Below are 24,027 nucleotides of genomic sequence, written 5' to 3'. Positions count from 1 at the left end.
CTGAATATCATGATCCATTTGAAGCAGTAAACTGGAAAAATGAATACTAAAGTTGGGCAGAATGATTCGCGAGACTCCGATCCTTTGGCCAGGTCAGTAGTCTCTGGCTGATGCACAGGAGGCTTGTTAACCTTCTTACCTTCTGTAATATCTGGCATAGCTTTTGATTAGAAGGTCTGCTGCAATGTCATGTGCGTCACACAGCAATGATGGCATTGCGCCAGTACAGAAAATCAAAAGCTGTGTCGGGGATCCACCGTGAGCTTCCTGTCCAATAGTCAGAGATCAGAGACTACTGGCCTGACCAACGGGCAGAGTCCTGTTAATCAATCCTCTGGACTTTAATGGATACTAATGATCAAAATAGTGATGATGATGATGACATACTAAAATAAAGCAATAGTTGGTCACTGTCACCTTAGGCTGACCATATTATTATTTCTATTAGTCAAATAAAATAATAAGATTTTTTATGTCTTCATTTTAAAGGGATTTGACCCAGAAGATGGAATCCCATATGAGAAAAAATTCTGTGCAGGTTGTGTTACATTTTTATATATTTGATGTGTAATTTTAATAGCATGTATACAAAATTTCAGTGCCACGTGTACCCCTCTAGGGTAGGGGCATATTGTTTCCCCAACTAGTGTAATTTGCCAACAGATTATTATATGTTCTCTAAAATCAGGCAGAAAAAAAGAACACTCTACTATGTAAGATACTATGTATGTGGTAGAAATAAAGTAGCTATTTTTTATATATATATTTATGCAGCAAACATCTTTGAAGAGTAGTTTTGTTTGTTCCAAGGTGTCCAGTAGTTCAGCTACATGCAGGAAACAGAAAGGTTGTTATAAAGCAAACATTCATAGGCGCAGACGTAATGACTTATAATGTAAAGCCAGACCATAGTACTTCCATTAGACTCCATTAAGTGGTGTCCTGTAGATTATCACTGCTATTCCATAAAAGCTAAAAGCAGTGCGATTCTGACATTTCCTCTGTGTAGATTTCTCTATCACACTAAAATATCTACATATGCCATAGATGTGATACCCAAATATTTCTGCATGTAATGGTCAAATTGCTTTTCATTTTCCAGACTTCCCGCATTGTAATGTGCCTAAACCTAAATGCCAATGGTTCTGAATGTGCAAGAACTGCTACAATTTTATTCTTAGTTAATGGTGCTCAATTAATATTTCTCAACGTGTTCAGTTAATTATTATTATTATTATTTATTGTTAAAGTACCATTTATTCCATGGCGCTTTACATGTAAGGAGGGGTATACATAATAAAACAAGTACAATAATCTTAAACAATACAAGTCATAACTGGTACAGTAGGAGAGAGGACCCTGCCCGCTAACGCTCACAATCTACAAGGGTTGGGTGAGAATACAGTAGGCGAGGGTAGAGCTGGTCATGCAGCGGTTTGGTCGATCGGTGGTTACTGCAGGTTATAGGCTTAATGCATCCATACAGAGCTCATTAATACCCCCAATAAGTGCTTCATCACAGCACAACTAATAATGTAATGCAGAGGCCAAGGTTCTTGAACTGGGGGTTTCTGAGGGAAATTTTGGGACTGCTCAAATGTGGGATCTTACCCTAAAGGGGCATTTGAAAATGCGTCTGTGATAAATGGGGTTTCCCAAGAGCCAAGGGCCGACACCAGGTTCCTGTCCTTTGCAGTTAATTAGGAGTTGCTCCATCGGTCCACTAAACAGCGAGGGAAAGTTTTAGAGCAGCTGTTAGTCCTGGGACCCTATAGACATAGGGTACTAGATCTGGCCCCATCAAAGACTGTTGTAAACAGAGGATACTCTAGCACAGAGGAAAGATGTCACATACAGTCTAATGTAATAGAGATTTAAGTCTAAGGGTACCGTCACACTAAGCGACGCTGCAGCGATAACGACAACGATGTCGATCGCTGCAGCGTTGCTTGTTGTGAATTCTGTTGTCGAACTCCCTCCTGTGGTCGTGAATGGTACTTCGGCGAGTTCTGTCTATGGACTCCCTCTGGTGGCTGTGAGTAGAGCTGCTGCTTCTGAGGTTCCTTCCACAGGTGACGTGGTTTATCCTTTGGTTCGCTGCTCTATTTAACTCCACCCAGATCGTTACTCCATGCCAGCTGTCAATGTTCCTGCATTGGTTCAGTTCACTCTTGGATCTTTCTGGTGACCTGTCTGCTCCAGCAGAAGCTAAGTCCCTGATAGTTATTATTTGTTCATTGTTTTCTTGTCCAGCTGGATATCATGATTCTGCCTTGCTAGCTGGAAGCTCTGGGATGCAGAGTGGCATCTCCGCACCGTTAGTCGGTGCGGAGGTCTTTTTGCACACTCTGCGTGGTCTTTTGTAGTTTTTTGTGCTGACCGCAAAGATACCTTTCCTATCCTCTGTCTGTTTAGTAAGTCTGGCCTCCCTTTGCTAAAATCTGTTTCATTTCTGTGTTTGTGACTTCATCTTAACTCACAGTCAATATATGTGGGGGGCTTCCTTTACCTTTGGGGAATTTCTCTGAGGCAAGGTAGGCTTTATTTTCTTTCTCTAGGGCTAGCTAACTCTTAGGCTGTGAAGAGGCGTCTAGGGAGTGTCAGGAACGCTCCACGGCTATTTCTAGTTGTTGTGATAGGATTAGGGGTTGCGGTCAGCAGAGCTCCCACATCCCAGAGCTTGTCCTGTGTCAGTTTAACTATCAGGTCGTGCCGGGTGCTCCTAACCACCAGGTCCATAACAGTTGCTGTTTGGTCACTGGAGAGCTGTCACACAGACAGCTCTCCAGCGACCAACGATCCCGAGGTCCCCGGTAACCAGGGTAAACATCGGGTTACTAAGCGCAGGGCCGCGCTTAGTAACCCGATGTTTACCATGGTTACCAGCGTAAACGTTAAAAAAACAAACCCTACATACTTACCTTCAGCTGTCTGTCCTCCGGCGCTCTGCTTTCCTCTGCACTGTCAGCGCCGGTCAGCTGGAAAGCAGAGCGGTGACGTCACCGCTGTGCTTGCCGGCTGGCCGGCGCTGACACAGGATGCAGGAGGAGTGCAGAGAAGCACAGCGCCGGGGACAGACAGCTGAAGGTAAGTATGTAGTGTTTGTTTTTTTAACGTTTACGCTGGTAACCAGGGTAAACATCGGGTTACTAAGCGTGGCCCTGCACTTAGTAACCCGATGTTTACCCTGGTTACCAGTGAAGACATTGCTGGATCGGCGTCACACACGCCGATCCAGCGATGTTAGCAGGAGATCCAGCGACGAAATAAAGTTCTGGACTTTCAGCGACCAATGATCTCCCAGCAGGGGCCTGATCGTTGGTCGCTGTCACACATAACGATTTCCTTAATGATATCGTTGCTACGTCACAAAAAGCAACGATATCGTTAACGATATCGTTATGTGTGACGGTACCTTAATGTCACCTGAACCCATCAGTATCAATAGTTGCCCCTGACAGATAATTGGGGAAGATAAGGATCCTACATGTCCATTTTGGACTGCTGATCATTTTGTTCTGTCTGGGATAAGAAGCTGCCAGAGATATGTGTCGGTTGCACTGTCAGATGGGAGAGTGACAGCCGAAAGCTGTGTAAAGTGTAAGGGGGTCATTATTTTCATAGATTCTTGCAGTTGCCAAAAGGAGAAGCCGTAAAAGTAAGTTCTCAAGATAACAGCAGGGCACCAGAGTGGAATAACCATCAGGTGGCTTCATGTTCTGGCTATAAGGCTGGTTTCACATTAGCATTTACCTGATCTGCGGCGGGCTGCGGACTTCCTCAGTGAATCCCCGCCCTTGGCCGCACCTCTGCCATTAGCTCCGCCTACTTCTGCATGCGACCCGCATGCGGCCTGCGTACCTATCTTTAACATTAGGTACGCAAGTCGTGCGGCTGTATGCGGATGCTGCCGCATGCGTCGTTTTGACGATGCAGCGACCAGCGTAGGACGCAGCCTGTAGCATTTTTTTTTCTGCATCGTCAAAACGACGCATGCGGCAGCATCCGCATACAGCCGCACGACCTGCATACCTAATGTTAAAGATAGGTACGCAGGCCGCATGCAGGCCGCATGCAGAAGTAGGCTGAGCTAGCGGCGGAGGTGCGGCCGAGGGTGGGGCTTCACGGAGGAAGTCTGCAGCCCGCCACAGATCAGCTAAACGCTAGTGTGAAACTAGCCTAATTTTACCAAACAGGTCAGGATAGCCAGGTTGAAAAATCCCATTGCCAAAATGTACAGAATACAATACTGTGCCCAGTCCTGCTGTAAGAAACAGAAGAATTAGCTGAAAATATAATAAATTATTACTTTGTCAGAGGTAGTTGCTTTCTCTGACATGCAGTACTCGGTGCAAACTGTTTTGTATTGACCTTGAATGTATTTTGCAGGTACTGATTCAAAGGGTATAATAATATTAGGAGACTCTGCGGCTGCCCACTTTCACATACCCCCAGAGTGGTTGACACCTATGACTCTGTCTAAGGTTTGTATGTATCTATGCTCCATCTCTTGCAATGAATAGATGGATACTATATGCTGCATACACACGTATTTGTCCTCATGTATCAAAATTTTCAGTGAAGAAGTGACCTTTTGGGAAACCCACCTCATTTGTGTTCATCTCTTCTAACGTTCTGCACACAACATTCATCTATACAGTGTTTTACCAAAGCTCATCCAGATGGTAGCATGTATCTCAGGAATGAAAATCACATTTTATATACACACTTTTGCCTCATTTTCTGTTAATACTCTCCACAAAAATATTTCATCATCTAAAAATAACAATATCAGAGGAGCCGTCTCCTTCTTCATTCTTGTTTTCCTCTGGGAAGATTGATATATTTGTATTTATCCAAAGCACCATGCGTGCATGAGAAATTCAGTGCATCTATTCTCCGACGCTCATGTATAATCCATTACATGACTGCTTGGCTCGCCTGTGGATATCGATCAGCCTATGGTGAATTAATCTTTTGTCTTTGTTCTCTTTTACTTTATCTGCTTTAAAACAAACTTGCACCATGGGAGAAAAATACTACAGTTCCCCAAATATTTAGCATTAAACAGTATTTTAATTAATAGTACAGTCCCAGGCACAGTTTAAAAAGAAGACATTTAGGATCTGCAAACCATGATATTCAACACCCACATAATCTTTCACATTTTTTCAGCCCTTTTTATTGTGCAATTTAGTACTTCATGGCATTTATATGATATGTTTAAAACAAGTCAAGTAATGTATTTTGTCATAAATGGGCCTCACAGCAAGAATAAAACTAAGCCCTCTTAAGAGTGCATTACCTTGACCCAACAAGCCCCCTGTGACAGAGTCACTTGTAATGTAATAGAGGGGAGATATGTTTCACTACGCCTAATGGGATCAGTGTTATAAAATCCAGAGTTGTATTTCCTCCAGTACAGTAAGTGTTGTGAGGATTAAGTTATGTTATGGGCTGGTTTTTAGGGGGACATTCGTAGAGCGGGTGGGAGAATGTCACCCATATCTCCCCCTACAGAGCTAGCATCACTGTGTGCTGACAGGACCTTGGTGAGGTCACATTCGTGTGATCAGTCACGTGGTGGAGGAGTCACATGGTCTCAGCTTAAATGGCTGAAGGAAAGAACATTCAGTGTTCAGTGTATGGGCCTGGAGAAGGAGCACTGCAGGAGAGTGCTCCATGGACTAGAGTACCTGAACCGTGTGGGTTCTGTCAGCCATGAGCGGGAGGGACTCCGCTCACAGAAGGACTGTGTTTGTTCTGCCACCATTTCTCATTTTCCTGTTTTGCCCAGTGGGCTTTATTTTCTTTACTACCCTCCCCTTGGTTTATGCTGCCTATAATAAACCAAAGGAAGTTGTTAAAGCTGCAGTGTACCCGTGTCTACCTCTGTGTGCAGCCGAGTGAGCCGCTCTACCACACCCCATAAGACTGAGATTGCCCCCCTAGCAGGGACAATATATAAGTTAGCTTGCATAAATGTTTAAAGAGCTAGTAATTAGCATATTTTCAAAGTACGGGAAGAGACCCACAAAAACATTTAAAAGTTATCATTGGTGGGATTTGACCCCCTAGTTCTGCAAGACAACAGCACTACTTTCTGAGGACCATACAACGATACAGTTGTGTTATGGAAATCTGAATTTATTCACATTTATAGAGAACGATTGGACTGTTATTCAAGAGTTTTACAAGACTTAATTCTTGTCCATTGAGAGAAAAACTCGTGTGTCTGTGGAGAACGATATACTTGAATTTTGAAATCTGCCACAATGTCTAGGTTTCAACGCCTGTCCCAGGATCCATTACCAGTCCACATTGGTTCTGACATGTGAGAGAGCTTCCTTCCTCTCGGTATGAGTGATGTGTATACAGGGGCTAATTATTCCTGCCCCTTTCTCTGTCCTTGAATGTAGCATACGACCTCTCAAACATGTCCCTGACACAACAAGGGGCAGGAAACTCTCCTGTCCCGAAACCATTGTGGAAGAGAGGCTAACTTAACCCCAGGAGCTGTGCTGAAACTTTACAGACCCTATAGGTACTCCAAGTCCTTGTGGTGTGAGGACCTGGATTACCTAAAAACTGTTTCCAGGTATTGATATCATTGGATACATAAAATATATGTTGTTTGTGTTAAACATCGTCCTTTTGATTTTTAGAACTCATTTTCCAATTTGGCGCTTGCTATTTCCAATGAACTTGACTGGCCTCAGTTTTCTATGTACACAGGATTTCAGAATTCAACAATCGGGTAAGACAGTGACCAATAAATTACTCTAGGAACATCATTAAATTTAGTTATAAAGTAGCTCTAATTCTAGAGTGCTCCATTTTAGGGCATTTTCTAAATGACCTTAGAAAAAATATATCAAGATTCTACTGTTTACAAAGTCAAACATAATTGCACTTATTAATCAATTTCTTGGAAGCATCTTAAAGGGACCTTAACCATGCTTGGACTATAAGGAAATAGTGTATATAGCTCTTCTAAAGCTCTATGACCCTGCCTGAAGCATCAAGGAGGCATCACTTAATTCTTTGTAATCTCCAAAATAAAGTTCTGAGGTTGCAGATGTCTGCTAACTTTTGACACAGCAAATGACTGTATGCCTGCTGGAGTATCTAGGCTAGAGAGGAAACTTCAGATATGCCATTACAAAGTGCAAGGAAGTTCCAGTGACCATCATTCTTTACTGAGCAATCCGTAAATAAGAATATATCTTCTAGAACAAAAACATCTCTCGTTCTCCATGCTTTTTCCAAGTGATATTGTGTTTCTTTTCTTTAGGGGATGGACACAGTCTTTATATCTACGGTTAAGAGACTGGAACCGCTGCAACCACCGAGATTACCAGAACATAGCTAGGAATGGTGTGTAATGCGTCCAATGAGAAAATGCATATCGGGGTTTAGTTACAAATGCAAAGGAATTCTTAGTGGTGGATATATACTGGAAATGAGAAAGATCATATACCAAGCACATATCGTTAAGAAAAATTTACTAAAGCTCTGATCATTTTATTCCAGACCATGGCAAACCATTGTGAAATAATAATAACAATAATAATTTTTATTTATATAGCGCCAACATATTCCGCAGCACTTTACAATTATGTACTGCATTCATCTTTTACAATGCAGCAGTGGTGTGAATGAGCCTGTCATCTGCTAATGATAAGAATGGAGAAAAAGTATTTGCAATTATCAGTGAAGCAATTAACTTAAAATATATATTCAGTTGTTTATGTAGTTACTGTCCAATTGTTCGTCAGTGGCTCCACTTTTCCTCAGCTTGTCCTTCTTCATGTCTTGACAGGAGGATCATCTGGCAATTTACACTCATACTTGACAAGGTAATGCCGAGTGTTGTATTGGTAAATAGCCATAAATATTGTGTGAGAATGTGGATCTCCAATTAATGCATAACTCAATAACAGGAGATCTGTAGGGTAAGCTGTGGCATATAGCTTACTATACAAATAAAAGACGGACCATTTCCATATATTGTATGTGTGACTTTGGAATGAGATGTACTTCACATTTGGACTAAAGGGAATATGTCAGCAGGTTTTTGCTATGTAATCCAAAATTCCAGCGGTGTGTCACTTTTTGATTGACTTGGTGAATCTTGATAAAATCACAGTTTTCTCTGCTGCAGATATAGCTTTTGAGCTCTGTATAACCCCGCCTACACAACTGATTGCCAGTTTTCTGTGTACACTATGCATAGGCAGAAAGTTGCCAATTATTGGTGGGGCAGAGCTATACAGAGCAGGAGGACTACACAGCACAAGACAACTAGTCCTCTAATGATAATCTGCTGATAAAACACTGATTTTATTGAAACTCTAACAAGTAGCCCAGTAAGTGACCCATCACTGGAACCATGGTATCTGCCCCTACTTCATGCTCTTCTACTGCTCTCAGATTACAGAGCAAATATATGCTGACAGATTTCTTTTAATTCTTCCATGAGGCTTACTTCAAAGTGAAATTCCAATTTAGTCTAACCATAGAAAAGGACATTTCTCAAAAGCAATTGAGTTGCACAAACTGCATGACTCAATATATTCCTTTAGTTGCGCTACTTATGCATTTCCCAATTAATACTCTCTAGGCTTTATACTGATTATTCATTTTACATTTCAGTATGGCACGAAATCAGCAATTGGATAAACCTGCAATCGTTTTCTATGCCATGATTGGTAATGATGTCTGTAATCCGTAAGTATCAATGAAAAAAAGATATAATAATTGATTTATGTATATATACTGTATATAAATTATTTTATCCTGCAGGCTGGAGATGTGAGTCAGTGAAAATAATTGAGAATTGCTAGATTCTATACTAGATTGTATAATAAAAAAAAGAAAAAGGCTAAAGCACAAAGCATTATATTAAACCTACTCAGAAATAAGTTCTCAATATCATCTGAGTTAGGGTACATTCAGACAAACTTATTTTTGGCATTGAGAATGGACCCAATGTTCCCTTTTTTGCTAGTGCACATGGGTGATTTTCCATACAGACTTCAGGTTCATATGGAAAAATGACAGCATGTGCTAGTTTGGTTCAATTTACGCACCAGTGTATGCAGATGCAGGCAGCTCCTACACCCCTCTGCTATGCAAAGTATGGACCATGCATGGTCCGGCCATTGTCTCCTGACCCGAATATATGCCTATGGGACTGTTTAATTCAAGTCAGGAGTAATGCGAGTAGACTGTGTATCGCAAGCTTTGCTTGAAACGCAAAACACAAATGTGTCAAATCAACCTTAAAGAGGTTTAGATTTAGAAAAAAAACATGGCTGCTATCTTCTAAAAACAGTTATAAAACCAAAAAACACATGGGCTACTTGCACAGTGAACAAGTCTGTAGAAACCTGTTCACACCACCAAAGAACTTGAAGACACAAAAGCGCACAGAGAGGTAAAAAAATACTCTGTTGTAAAAAAGTCACAATAAATAAGCAAGTGCTAGTCAAAAAATGAAAAAATACAGGGTATTTAGTTAATACGTTTTTTTGCAAAAAAAGTATGTTAAGCTGCTCCACCAATCGCCAAGGTATACCCATAATAGAGCAGTCCTATCTAATGTATATAATCCCTATCTGATGTATTTAAAAACCTGATCATCTGTATAGTACCTGTATGAGCAGGGTTCAGAGAGAAAATATCCATGTAAAACATGCAGGATGGAACAGCTACAATGCAAATGACCCACAGAGGAGTGGTGGACTCCCCAGTCTTGTAGAAACAAGAGAACAATTATAAAACCAAAAACACATGGGCTACTTGCACAGTGAATAAGTCTGTAGAAACCTGTTCACACCACCAAAGAACTTGAAGACACAAAAGCGCACAGAGAGGTCAAAAAGCCTCTGTTGTAAAAAAAAGTCACAGTAAATAAGCAAGTGCTAGTCAAAAAATGAAAAAATACAGGGTATTTAGTTAATACTTTTTTTGCAAAAAAAGTATGTTAAGCTGCTCCACCAATCGCCAAGGTATACCCATAATAGAGCAGTCCTATCTAATGTATATAATCCCTATCTGATGTATTTTCTAAAAACAGTGTCACTCTCATAAGTGGTGTGCAGTATGGAACTCATTGGCAGGTATGGCCCTATTTGTGGACGAAAGCAGCCATGATTTTTTTTTAATCCTGTACGTCCCAATTTAAATTTCCAATAGTAAAAATGTGATTAAAATTTCACACATCATCGATTATAATTATTACCCCATTATAGATCCAATAATTTTAGATATCATAAAGTTTCCCTTATTTCCTATAACTAGTACACAGTCATTTGTATGGAATATAAGCAAAGCCCAATAAATTGTTGACTCACAGGTGACATTGTTTTGTCCTAGGATTAATATATTATCCTACACCATGGGTGCACAACATTTTTTGGTCCAAGGGTGACATTGTCATACTGAACCAATCCAAAGGGCCACAAAAAATGTAAAGGGATATTTATATGAATACACCAGCAGAACCAAATTTTAAGTATATGAAAAGGATTTGGAGAGTTTCTGCTCCAAAAATATCAGTGTGAACACAACCAAACTTAAACTGTGCTTTTGGAACAGAAAATCAACCAAATCTTCCTCATAATCTAAAAACTAAGTTTTGATTTTTTTCAGTTTAATATGCAGAATGTTACAGATTCCTACATGATCAGAACCACCATCAGTACAAGAAAGCAGCGCCAGAACCACCATCAGTACAGGCATACATCACCAAGCTTAGTACCATAATCAATTGCAATTTCAGGACAGCCCTAAATACACTTGTACCACGTAAATGTGCAACTCCCAGTATGTCCTTACCAATGGTAAGGAGATACTGTGATTTGTTGTTACCGGCCATCATCAGACTGTGGACCATATGGGAACTACAGTACTGATGAGACACAGTTAGTATCACAAATAAATATTTACAACCAGATACCTTAGGAGTGAATCCTCTCTGATTACCCATCCGTTTTGTCTCCACGTAATACAAACGCCACGATAAGATTTAGGGTACCGTTACACTATACGATTTACCAATGATCACGACCAGCGATACGACCTGGCCGTGATCATTGGTAAGTCGTTGTGTGGTCGCTGGGGAGCTGTCACACAGACAGCTCTCCAGCGACCAACGATGACGAGGTCCCCGGGTAACCAGGGTAAACATCGGGTTACTAAGCACAGGGCCGCGCTTAGTAACCCGATGTTTACCCTGGTTACCAGCGTAAAAAAAAAAAACATTACATACTTACATTCCGGTGTCTGTCCCTTGCCGTCTGCTTCCCGCACTGACTGACTGCCGGCCGTAAAGTGAAAGCACAGCACAGCACGCTGTGCTCTGCTTTCACTTTACGGCCGGCAGTCAGTCAGTGCGGGAAGCAGACGGCAAGGAACCGGACGGACACCGGAATGTAAGTATGTAGTGTTTTTTTTTTTTTACATTTACGATGGTAACCAGGATAAACATCGGGTTACTAAGCGCAGCCCTGCGCTTAGTAACCCGATGTTTACCCTGGTTACAAGCGAACGCATCGCTGTATCGGTGTCACACACACCGATCCAGCGATGACAGTGGGAGATCCAGCGACAAAAGAATGTTTCAAACGATCTGCTACGACGTACGATTCTCAGCAGGGTCCCTGATCGCTGCTGCGTGTCAGACACAGCGATATCGTATGGATATCGCTGGAACATCACGAATCGTACCGTCGTAGCGATCAAAATGGCACTGTGTGACGGTACCCTTAGACTTCCCTCTTCTCCATCTTCAATAGTACTTCCCAACACAGCACCCTTAAAAATAAAAGTATCATTATACTTCCCTATAAATAAGAATATTTCCCATGGTGTACCCCTGAACAAAGAATTCCCCCTGACTGTGCTTTCTGCACAAATTATCCCCTCACACTGCCCTTCTCCATAATATTCCCCTACATTGCCCATCTCTGTAGTGTTCCCCCACATGGCCCTCCACATAATATTCCCCCCACACTACCTTTCTCCAAAATACTCCCCCACACTGCCTCTCTCCATAATATCAGGCCCTCACACTGCCCTTCTCCATTATATCCCCCTACACCACCCCCTCTCCATCAGACACGTTTCGAGCCGAGCATGTTCTTAGACTTGGTGTGAATCAAGTCTAAGAACATGCTCTGTTCGAAACGCGTCTGGTGATCACATGTTTTTCCTCCCAAGTTGCCCTTCTTTTTCAATTTTTTCTGCTAAATATTTCTAAATAATTTCTTGTAAATGAAAAGAATAAACCATTGATTTTAATTACAACATACCGGGAGCTGGATCGTTTTCTTTTCTGCATCACAATGTCACACCTGTTCCAAAATGGTATCAATAAAAATGTTGTCTCGCCCTGCAAAAATATAAACCATCACACAGCTCCATACCCCAAAAAATGAAAGTGTTATAGGTCTCAGAAAATGGCAACACAAAACCTCCAAAAACTTCAGATTTTTTTTTCTTTTCTCCACCAAAACAATAAAAAAACTTGACTTGTTTAGTATCACCGTAACCATGCTGATGAGCAGAATCATATTGTGTAGTCATTTTTACCACAAAATGTACACAATAAAACAATTCTCAAAAAACAATGTCAGTATTGTGGGTTTTGTTTTCCATAAATGCACCGCGCTTGGAAAATGTTTCCCATTTTCCAGTAGATTATGTGGTAAAATAAATTCTGTCATTCAAAAGTACGTCTCGTATCTCAAAAATCAAGCCCTCAAATTTCTATGTTGTGGTAGTTCAACTCACTTGGCGGTACACGGAAGTAGAAAACTAGAACACTGTCTCTTTAAATCTTCAGTTGGTTTATTATATTGCAGCATAAACCAACAAGAAGGGGAAAGTAAAAACAGCAAAAACAGGAAAACAACAACGAAAACAAAATGCTGTAACAGAGTCCATACATTTGCGGTTTCCAGCCTGCTCTGGAGCAACAGAGCAAAACAAGTTCAGTCTTTCCTCCTCAGGACACAAAGCACTGGAGAGTCCTCTCTCCAGTCATGCTGAACAAAGACTGCCTCTTGAGCCAAGCCATTTAAGTTCCAGACCATGTGACTCATCCCCCATGTGACTGAATACATGACTTTGACATCACACAGGTCCTGTCAGCACACCTCGGTGCCAGCCCTACAGGTGGAGATAAGGTGGACACCCTCCCACCCACTCTATGGATGTCTACATAAAAACCAGCCAATTACGCAATTTAACTAAATCCTCACAACACTTAATGTGCTGGTGGGAAATTACTTTGGGTTTCACATCACTGACGCCATTAAGCATAGTGACACATATCTTTCCTCCAGCACTCTACCAGTGACTTTCTCACAATGTAAACAGAAAAATAACAACATTATAGCTCTGGGAAGAAAGGGAGGAAAGATACAAAAGTGCAAAAAAACAGAAAATGGCTTACTTGTGGAGATGTTAACTTCAATTGGGCAGTTTTCACTGAGGGTATATACTACAGGGTGGGCCATTTATATGGATACACCTAAATAAAATGGGAATGGTTGATGATATCATCTTCCTGTTTGCGGCACATTAGTATATTGGAGGGGGAAAACTTTTCAAGATGGGTGGTGACCATGGCGGCCATTTTGAAGTCAGACATTTTGTAACATAGTAACATAGTTAGTAAGGCCAAAAAAAGACATTTGTCCATCCAGTTCAGCCTATATTCCATCATAATAAATCCCCAGATCTACGTCCTTCTACAGAACCTAATAATTGTATGATACAATATTGTTCTGCTCCAGGAAGACATCCAGGCCTCTCTTGAACCCCTCGACTGAGTTCGCCATCACCACCTCCTCAGGCAAGCAATTCCAGATTCTCACTGCCCTAACAGTAAAGAATCCTCTTCTATGTTGGTGGAAAAACCTTCTCTCCTCCAGACGCAAAGAATGCCCCCTTGTGCCCGTCACCTTCCTTGGTATAAACAGATCCTCAGCGAGATATTTGTATTGTCCCCTTATATACTTATACATGGTTATTAGATCGCCCCTCAGTCGTCTTTTTTCTAGACTAAATAATCCTAATTTCGCTAATCTATCTGGGTATTGTAGATCTCCCATCCCCTTTATTAATTTTGTTGCCCTCCTTTGTACTCTCTCTAGTTTCATTATATCCTTCCTGAGCACCGGTGCCCAAAACTGGACACAGTACTCCATGTGCGGTCTAACTAGGAATTTGTACAGAGGCAGTATTTTGGATAAACTTTATTTTTTCCAATGGGAAGCGGGTCATGTGACACAGCAAACTTATTGAGAATTTCAGAAGAAAAACAATGGTGTGCTTGATTTTAATGTAACTTTATTCTTTCATGAGTTATTTACAAGTTTATGACCACTTATAAAATGTGTTCAAAGTGCTGCCCATTGTGTTGGATTGTAAATGCAACTCTCTTCTCCCACTCTTGACACACTGATAGCAACACCACAAAAGAAATGCTAGCACAGGCTTCCAGTATCCGTTGTTTCAGATGCTGCACATCTCCTATCTTCACAGCATAGACAATTAACTTCAGATGACCCCAGCATCTGAAACAATGGTAAGTTGTTTACATGCACAGTAAATGTGATTAATGACCCAGCTCTGGAAAGGCAGGGCGGGGAAGGAACACTGGAAAGTTGATAGAAGGATTTGTAATATGACACAGCTAAACTTAGCTGTACTTTTTAATGGTGTATAAAATTAGATCAGGAAATTAGCGCTGAATCATTACATCTCACACACTGAAAAACCTGAGCTAAGGTGGGGCGTTTTCTTTTTCTGTTGTGTTGCTGCCTGCTTATGATTGGTCAGTTCATACAAGGTGAAGAAGTACAGACAAAAAGTAGTTAACAAAAGTTAAGTCAGTAAGTGTCAAATAATGTAACTGGAAATTTCTCCACAATGGAAAGGCTAAATTACAAAAATGTTATTATTCCGTTCTGCAGCCACTCTTTCATTGTGAGTCCAGTTCATCTTGAAAAATTTTAAGCAATAAGATATAACTTTACATTCTTACATCTTACAATCCTTGATTGATCTTCATAAATAATACTGCACAGAAACTGTTACAGTAAATCTCATAAAGTGAACAAATCTTTTTATCTAATGGAAATAAACTGTACTGTGACAGTGTAATATACAAAGCACAGTCAACTAGTAATAACCTTACATATTGAAACAGATAAGCCTTTTTTCATACCATGATATGTACAACTAGGCTACATTCACATATTCTTTTCTATTTTTCCTTATTCGCTTTTAAAAACTGAAGCAGGTATAGAATCTCTGAACTTTTTATTAATCTGTTAACTCTTAGCAATAGATCAGTGAAAAAATGGATGAAACACTGTAGTAAAAAGTATGTCTTCCGTTTTTCATCCAAGTTTAATAGATCTCTATAAACTTTAATTGGCAAGTCTAATCTGGAAGAAAGATGAGAATAAGACATACTCTGAATCTCACGGATTGTACATATAGATGTAACGAAACTCTGAGGGTCAGTGTGCTCGCCGAGAAAAAATAAACAGCACATGACAGATGTGTGAATGCAGTCTTAAGCTGAGTACTTGGAGGTATGCTGAAATTTTCCAGAGATATAAAGACCAATGTCAAAACATTGTCCTTTTGGACCCTATTTAGGTGGCATACATAATAAGTATTACTGTATACTAAAGCATAGTTTGCTGAACTTTTCCTATATAGTGCAAAGTTGCTTATGTTTTCAATTTTGGATACATTGGAAACAGCAAATATGGTTTCAAAAATGCACATTTTAAAATGTTAATTTTTACACTGCTTTAGAGAGAGAGCACAATAAGAGGATATACGGTAATTTTTTTCAGTAACAAAAGGAAAATTCTCTCTTTCATTTGTTCTCTAGTTCAGTAGATACACTGAAAAGCATGACCACCCCTAAGGAAATGAGGACTAATGTCTTGAAGGAACTAAAGTATCTGGATATGAATTTACCTAAAGGAAGTCATGTGATTTTAGTTTCACTAGCAGATGGACGATTCCTCTGGAACACCTTACATGATAGATACCATCCATTAGGTAATCTTTACTCCATGTGCTCTTTTTCATATGCCTACTTTGAAGAGATCACTGACATACCTGCCATGAAGGTAGACCATGAAGCCTGTGGTGAGATGAGACCTATTCTGAATTTTGCTATGTGACCGTGGGCTGCCCATGTTGGCCCTGGAGCACACCTGGGCAAAGTGTAGGCCATGGGCCACATTCGTCCCTTTGGCTGTTCCTGTCCAACTCACAGACCAAGACAGCCAAAGAGCTGGAAGCAGTGATGTCCCACTGATATCTGTATCTTCAGGATTCAGATACTGGTGAATACATTGATGGAGCACGGATCCATCAGCTTCCACCACTGAGCCTGTGTGTCTGATAGCGCAGCCTGCACGATGATGTCACTTCACCACACCACCAGTGTGGAGCTCAGTACTCTGCACAGACCGAAGCAGTTGAGGAAACATGGCTATATGAGTAATTTTATTTAAATTAAATTTGTCAGTACTTGTGGAAAACTGCTTATATGCCTTAAGCTGCTCCACATCATGCCGTGTGTGGGAAAATTATATTGCATAGGGGTGCTTTGGGGGACAACATACTTTGTTAGGGGCTTGTGTGGATGTCATACGGTGCGGCGGGCTTTGTTAGGACATCATACTGCATGAGGGGGCTATGTGGAGACATAATGTTTCATGGATTGTGTGGGACATCAAACTGTGGTATGACTGTGGGTGCATCATATTGTGTTGGGAGCTGTTGATCAAGGAAAAAGGACTGAATAACAGGAGCAGAATGATTTATAAGCTTTATTAAAAGCAGTAAATTATATGGTTTTGATTAGCTGCTACTGATAAAAATACAGTGAGCTCTATCGTAATGTCGTCACCACATAATGTGGGACGCTCTGAGACGTGTCAAATTAAGCAGCAAAATCCAAGTACGTACAGGAGAAAGTCACGCAGACATACACTTATTTATCTAAGCAGAACTCTATTACATAATTGGTCAAGGTTTATATACTGTAGGCTTTCACTGGACATACATTGTAGCAATAGAATTGGCTCAGCTTATCTCTACATATGCGCTGACATTAGCATAAATACATCTAATTGGCTAAAGATAATATCATCTATACACCCCAGGTGTGGCTCTTACTCTGGGCCGGCGTCAGCACCCGGCGTACTCGGGCAAGTGCCGGGGCCCTGGCGAGACAGGGGGGCCCATTCAAGGCCGCCGTTAAGGGCAGGCAGCTGCCAGTGCCTAGGACCACCACTCCCCAAGGGGCCCTCAACTAGCGGCACATCACGGAGCTGACTCGGCAGGGGAGGGGGAGCGGCCGGGGACTGTCTAAATATACTCACCTACTCCTGGTGGCTGGCACGGTCCCTGCAGTTCCCCGGCTCCCCAGCTTCTTCCTGTACTGAGCGGTCACATGGTACCGCTCATTACAGTAATGAATATGCAGCTCCACCTCCCATAAGGGTGGAGCCGCATATTCATTACTGTAATGAGCGGTAACGTGACCGCTCAATACAGGAAGAAGCAGCCGGCGCTGGGAAGCAGGGACTGCACAGCGCCAGGAGCAGGTGAGTATAACGGAGAGGGGAGCGCTGCGCTGCGCGATATTCACCTGCTCCTCGTTCCAGCCGCCGCTCCGTCTTCCACGTCCTCTGCAGTGATGCTGAGGTCAGAGGGCACGGTGATGTGGTTAGAGCGCGCCCTCTGCCTGAGCATCAGTGCAGAAGATGCTGAAGAAGATGGAGCGGCGGCTGGAACGAGGTGAATATTAAAAGTGCCAGGGGCCTGAGCGACGGAGAGGTGAGTGTGCGATTTTTTTTTTATCGTAGCAACAGCAAATGTGGCAAGTGTCTGTATGGAGCATCTTATGGGGCAATAACGTTTGTGCAGCACTATATGGGGCAAGTGTCTGTATGAGGCCATAACGTTAGGGCAGCACTATATGGGGCAAGTGTCTGTATGGAGCATCTATGGGGCCATAACGTTTGTGCAGCACTATATGGGGCAAGTGTCTCTATATACTACATTGCTGTTCTATATACTACGTGGGCCGTGTTATATATTACATGGGTTGTTATTTGCTACGTGGGCTGTGCTATATACTAGAAGGCTGTTCTATAAACTACGTGGGCCATGTTATATACTATATGGCTGTGCTATATACTATATGGGATGTGCTATATACTACATGGCTGTGTTATATGCTATGTGGCTGTGCTATATACTACGTGGGCTGTGTTATATACTACATAGCTGTGTTTATATGCGATCATGAATTGTGGTATGTGTTAAAGGGGGGCCCACTGAGACTCTTTCGCCCGGGGCCCTCAAAAACCTGGAGCCGACCCTGCTCTTACTTCTTTCTTTCCTATGCTATCTCTAAGTTCAGGTAGACAAAGAAATTCCTGAGACTCCTAAAGCCTTCTTCACACTTCCGTCTTTTTGTTTCCGTCAAAATACGTCGTTTTCTGAAAAAAACGGATCCAACAAATGTTTCTGCTGGATCCTTTTTTTTCTCATAGACTTGTATTAGCGACGGATTGTGACGGATGACCTTCCGTTTCATCCATCGTGCGCTGGATCCGTCGCAAAATCGCTCTCTGTTGGGCGAAGACAACGCGCATAGAAATGTTTTTTGTGTACGTCGGAAAATCGCCCAGCGATGGATCCTGCACTGTCCGTCATTGGCTATAATGGAAGCCTATGGACGCAGTTAAAAGACGGAATCCAGCGACGGATGCCGTCTTTTGAAACTGAGCATGTCTAGAAGAATTTCCAGTCAGGGAAATTCTCTCTCCCTCTCTCTCTCTCTCTCTCTCTCTCTTTTTACTATTGATGCTGCCCAAGCAGCATCAATAGTAAAAAGATATAATGTTAAAAATAATAATAAAAAAAAATCATGATATTCTCACCTTCCGACGTCCCCCGCAGCATTCCCACTGCTTGCGATGCTCCCAGCAGCTTCCGTTCCCAGTGATGACTTGCGACAATAACCCAATGACGTAGCGGACTCAAGAGACCCCTACGTCATCACAGGTCATTGTCTCGCAAGGCATCACTGGGAGCGTGAGTTGCCAGGAGCATCGCGAGCATCGGGAAGGTTGCAGGGGACGCCGGAAGGTGAGAATATCACGATTTTTTTTTATTATTATTTTTAACATGGGTTGGGTTGTGCATGCGTTTTCACAGCGAAAAAACGTGGCGAAGACGCATATACAACGTGTGCACATAGCTTTAATTCTAGCAACAACTGCCTCAACGGATCCGTAAAAAAAACGGATCCAGTGCATCAGTTTTTTACAATCTGCACAGGATCCGTCTTTTCAACATTTTTACTGATTGTGACTGATTGTAAAAAACGGAAGTGTGAAAGAGGCCTGATCTGAAAATATACACAGACTCCATGTTAGAAAGAAAGAAGATAGATGTAGAATAACCTAAATGGAGTCAAGCTAGATATATAACTCCTGATCTCACCGTAACATGTATTAGCAGTAGCAGCGAGTCAACATACTTAAGCGATAAAAATGAACATAAAACAATAACATTAATAGTGAATTAAGTTTGTCTTTTTGATTCGGCCCTCCACAACAGTCATGGTCTCGCATGTGGCACCTTTGGAAAATCCATTGTCTTGGAAAGATAGATTTTGAGTGTACATGATGAATGTAGTGAAATATCAGCTTAAACTTGTGTTTTATCTTTAACAGGTCAATTAAATAAAGATATCACATATGAACAATTCTATGGGTTCCTGAGCTGTGTTAAGGTACAAAGCAAGTCACATAATAATAATATAATAATAATAATCTTCATTTTTATATAGCGCTAACATATTCTGCAGCGTTTTACAGTTTGCACACATTGTCATTGCTGTCCCCAATGGAGCTCATATATAAAGGGTTGATAAAAACAAAATGATAAAATCCTTATGAAAATGCATTCTAACACTCTTCCAATATAGAACTCTTTATAGCACTTTTCGTACTGCAGTTACAACAGAAGCTGATTTTTCCTTGTTAGATCGATTTGGGATCACTCTGTAGAAAGGTTCATTGTGTTTGAAAATCTGCGATGGCTCCTAATTTATGACAGTCCTTGCGTCTTTCACTCCATGAAAAGTGAACTGCCTTGACATCCACTGCATCTATTTTTCATGTCTCATTGATTTATTTTTCTTCCCTTCTCACCTGAGTGCATTTAGAGAATAATTTCATTCTTTACACTGAATTTTATATTATTTGCTCTAATTATAGACTAATCCATGTGAAGGTTGGATGAACAAGAATGAAACTCTTCGAAACCTAACCACGGAGGTAGGATTCATGCTTTATACAAAGTATAGCATTTATTTCTGGTTGTGATAAAATGAATAGACATATGGTTTTGGCCATTATACACTACTTGAGTCAGAGTATGCAAATTAGTCTTTTATTTGTTTTTGGTATTCAAAAGGGGGTGTCTAGTCAGACAATATTGATAATGGCTGCTATGCATTGAATCTAGTTGCGCTTTGTAGCTCTGTTCCATGTGTTTATAACCAGAGAAAATAACAGCTGAATGGTGAGGGGACGAGTGTTGGACTCTGATTTAATATTGATGACCTATCCTTTGACTATCCTCTATATCAGGGGTCCCCAACTCCAGTCCTCAAGGCCCACCAACAGGTCATGTTTTCAGGATTTCCTTTGCATTGCACAGGTGATGCAATTATCACCTGGGCAAGACTAAGGAAATCCTGAAAACATGACATGTTGGTGGGCCTTGAGGACTGGAGTTGGGGACCCCTGCTCTATATCACTAAAAGCAGCAGACCATGCCCCCCCTCTGCAGGGCATCATACTTTCAATTGTGTCAGTGTCCTGAATGCCGAAACAGTTGAAAGCAATGATGGAAGCAGAAGCAGTCAGCCACTCCCCCATCATTCTCCCTGTACATCTGAATTCTCAGTGTAGTGGTCTTGATGACATCTCTACATCATGCCTGCTTTGCCGAGTTCTGCATGGCTTCAGACCACACACTGCAGAGAATGAAACAATGGGGGAACTAGAGGGAGAAGAGGTGAGTAATTATTTTAATCAGTGAGTACATTGTGGGGGTCATTGTTTTTGGAGGGATGTGTGGGGGCCTTATACTATTTGGAGGGCAATGCCGGGGCCATTATACTATTTGGAGGGTTATGTGAGGGCCATAATACTATTTGGAGAGCCATGTGGTGGCCATTATACTATTTAAAGGGCTATTTGGAAGCGTATATTGGCCATTATAATATTTGGAGGATATTATACATTGTGGCAGGTTGTGTGGGGTTCATAATACTGTGTAGAAGGCTGTATGGGGCCATCCTATTGTGTGGAAGGCTGTGGGTGGGCCTCATACGGTGTGGAAGGACTGTGTCTGGGCCATCCTACTGTGCTAGGGACAGTGTGGGAGCATTATACTTTGCACGGGATGGAAGGTACTATAGGGTCATTATACTGTGTGCTTGGAGAGTACAGTGAGGAATTTACTGTGGGGGTGACACCTTGTTTGAGGGAGGGCACTTTTATTGGCATCATACTTTATGGAGGCCATGAAGGGATAATAAGTGTTTGGGAACACTAAGGGACTTCAATAGGAGAAAAATTACTTAGTAAGGGCTGCAAAGTTGTGAGATATGCTCTTCTGTGACCCCCACCAAATATTAGTTGCTTTTTTTATTTGAAGGGGGGGGGGGGAAATAGCATATCTTCTATGGGGCCCCATGATTTCTATGTGTGCCCCTGCTCTGAATGTACAACCCCTTTAATGACATACAGTACCTTGCGAATGTATTCGGCTCCCTGGAACTTTTCAACCTTTTCCTACATATCATGCTTCAGACATCAAGATACCAAATATAAATTTTTGATGAAGACCAACAACAAGTGTAACACAATTGAGAAGTTGAACAAAATTTATTGGTTATTTTTAATTTTTGTGGAAAATCAAAAACTGAAAAGTGGGGCGTGCAATATTATTCGGCCACTTTAACTTAATACTTTCTTGCCCCACGTTTTGCTGCAATTACAGCTGCAAGTCGCTTGGAGTATGTCTCTATCAGTTTTGTACATTGAGAGACTGAAATTCTTGCCCATTCTTCCTTAGCAAACAGCTCGAGCTCAGAGAGGCTTGATGGAGATCGTTTTTGAACAGCAGTTTTCTGCTCTTTCCACAAATTCTCGATTGGACTGAGGTCTGGACTTTGACTTGGCCATTCTATCACCTGGATACATTTATTTCTGAACCATTCCATTGTAGATTTTGCTTTATGTTTGGGGTCATTGTCTTTTTGGAAGACAAATCTCTGTCCCAGTCTCATGTCTTTTTCAGACTCCAACAGGTTTTCTTCAAGAATGATCCTGTATTTGGCTCCATCCATCTTCCCATCAATTTTAACCATCTTCCCTGTCCCTGCTGAAGAAAAGCAGGCCCAAACCATGATGCTGCCACCACCATGTTTGACAGTGGGGATGGTGTGTTCAGGGTGATTAGCTGTGTTGCCTTTATGCCAAACATATTGTTTGGCATTGTTGCCAAAAAGTTCGATTTTGGTTTCATCTGACCAGAGCACCTTCTTTGACATGTTTGGTGTGTCTCCCAGGTGGCTTGTTGCAAACTTTAAATCACACTTTTTATGGATATCTTTGAGAAATGGCTTTCTTCTTGCCACTCTTCTATAAAGGCCAGATTTCTGCAGTGTACGATTAATTGTTGTCCTATGGATAGACTGTCCCACCTCAGCTGTAGATCTCTGCAGTTCATCCAGAGTGATCATGGGCCTCTTGGCTGCATCTCTGATCAGTCTTCTCCTTTTTTGAGATGAAAGTTTAAAGGGATGGCTGGGTCTTGGTAGATTTGCAGTGGTATGATACTCCTTCCATTTCAATATGATCACTTGCACAGTGCTCCTTGGGATGTTTAAAGCTTTGGAAATCATTTTGTATACAAATCCAGCTTTAAACTTCTCCACAACAGTATCACGGACCTGCCTGTTATGCTCCTTGATCTTCATGATGCTCTCTGTGCTTCAAACAGAACCCTGAGACTATCACAGAGCAGGTGCATTTATACGGAGACTTGATTACACACAGGTGGATTATATTTATCATCATTAGGCATTTAGGACAACATTGGATCATTCAGAGATCCACAATGAACTTCTGGAGTGAGTTTGCTGCACTGAAAATAAAGGGGCCGAATAATATTGCACGCCCCACTTTTGAGTTTTTGAATTTCCGCAAAAATTTTAAATAACCAATAAATTTTGTTCAACTTCACAATTGTGGTCCACTTGTTGTTGATTCTTCACCAAAAATTTATATTTGGTATCTTTATGTTTGAAGCATGATATGTGGGAAAAGGTTGAAAAGTTCCAGGGAGCCAAATACTTTCGCAAGGCACTGTAATGCCCCATATTGGTGATCAATGTAGGTACCAGTGCAGATCCCTTTATTGGTAAAAAGCGGCTTGCACATGTGTCTTGCAACAGCCTACCCACCAATCAGAAAATATGCGTACTAAGTGAAGATAGCCATGCATTTGCATGGGGGGAGTGGAGTTAGGTGGAATTTACCAGCTTGCGCATACCACCTTAAAATCACTCCCATCAATGTTTTTATCCTCTTAATATATTGCAATCATCATATTATATAGCACTGTGTACTTACAATTGCTTTTCTCTGGTCTATGTAGAAACAGGAAGTTTCTTTTCCCTGCAAAAATCTTGTCCCTCTTCATCTCCTGACCTAGCTGTTCCTTCCCCCCCTCTGCCAGGAATTGTTGCAATGATTTAGGACAGTTGCAGAAAAAAAATGATCTCCTGTTTCTACATAGAGCTTAGAAGCATTCAACTAGTTAGTTTTTAATTACATGATGTAATAGACTTAATGGAAAAGAGAAGAATTAACTCGGTAGAAAGGC

The 24,027-nt window shown here is 41.4% G+C and overlaps 1 protein-coding gene across 3 annotated transcripts in view; it reads left to right on the top strand.

Moving 5' to 3' along the window:
- Nucleotides 1-24,027, top strand: part of AOAH (acyloxyacyl hydrolase) — a 261,652-nt gene that overhangs the window by 201,490 nt on the left and 36,135 nt on the right. For all 3 annotated transcript variants that reach the window (XM_069730229.1, XM_069730232.1, XM_069730231.1), the window contains 9 exons: nucleotides 490-538; nucleotides 4,390-4,484; nucleotides 6,666-6,757; nucleotides 7,295-7,377; nucleotides 7,823-7,859; nucleotides 8,656-8,730; nucleotides 15,923-16,095; nucleotides 19,797-19,855; nucleotides 20,343-20,402. In XM_069730229.1, the coding sequence (XP_069586330.1) occupies nucleotides 490-538; nucleotides 4,390-4,484; nucleotides 6,666-6,757; nucleotides 7,295-7,377; nucleotides 7,823-7,859; nucleotides 8,656-8,730; nucleotides 15,923-16,095; nucleotides 19,797-19,855; nucleotides 20,343-20,402 (723 nt within the window). The remainder of the gene's footprint in view (nucleotides 1-489; nucleotides 539-4,389; nucleotides 4,485-6,665; nucleotides 6,758-7,294; nucleotides 7,378-7,822; nucleotides 7,860-8,655; nucleotides 8,731-15,922; nucleotides 16,096-19,796; nucleotides 19,856-20,342; nucleotides 20,403-24,027) is intronic.

This window comes from Ranitomeya imitator, chromosome 6 (genome assembly GCF_032444005.1).
Source record: "Ranitomeya imitator isolate aRanImi1 chromosome 6, aRanImi1.pri, whole genome shotgun sequence".
NCBI classification, from domain to species: domain Eukaryota; kingdom Metazoa; phylum Chordata; class Amphibia; order Anura; family Dendrobatidae; genus Ranitomeya; species Ranitomeya imitator.
Note: the sequence above shows the minus strand (reverse complement) of the source record. Positions and strands in the feature narration are given on the sequence as shown.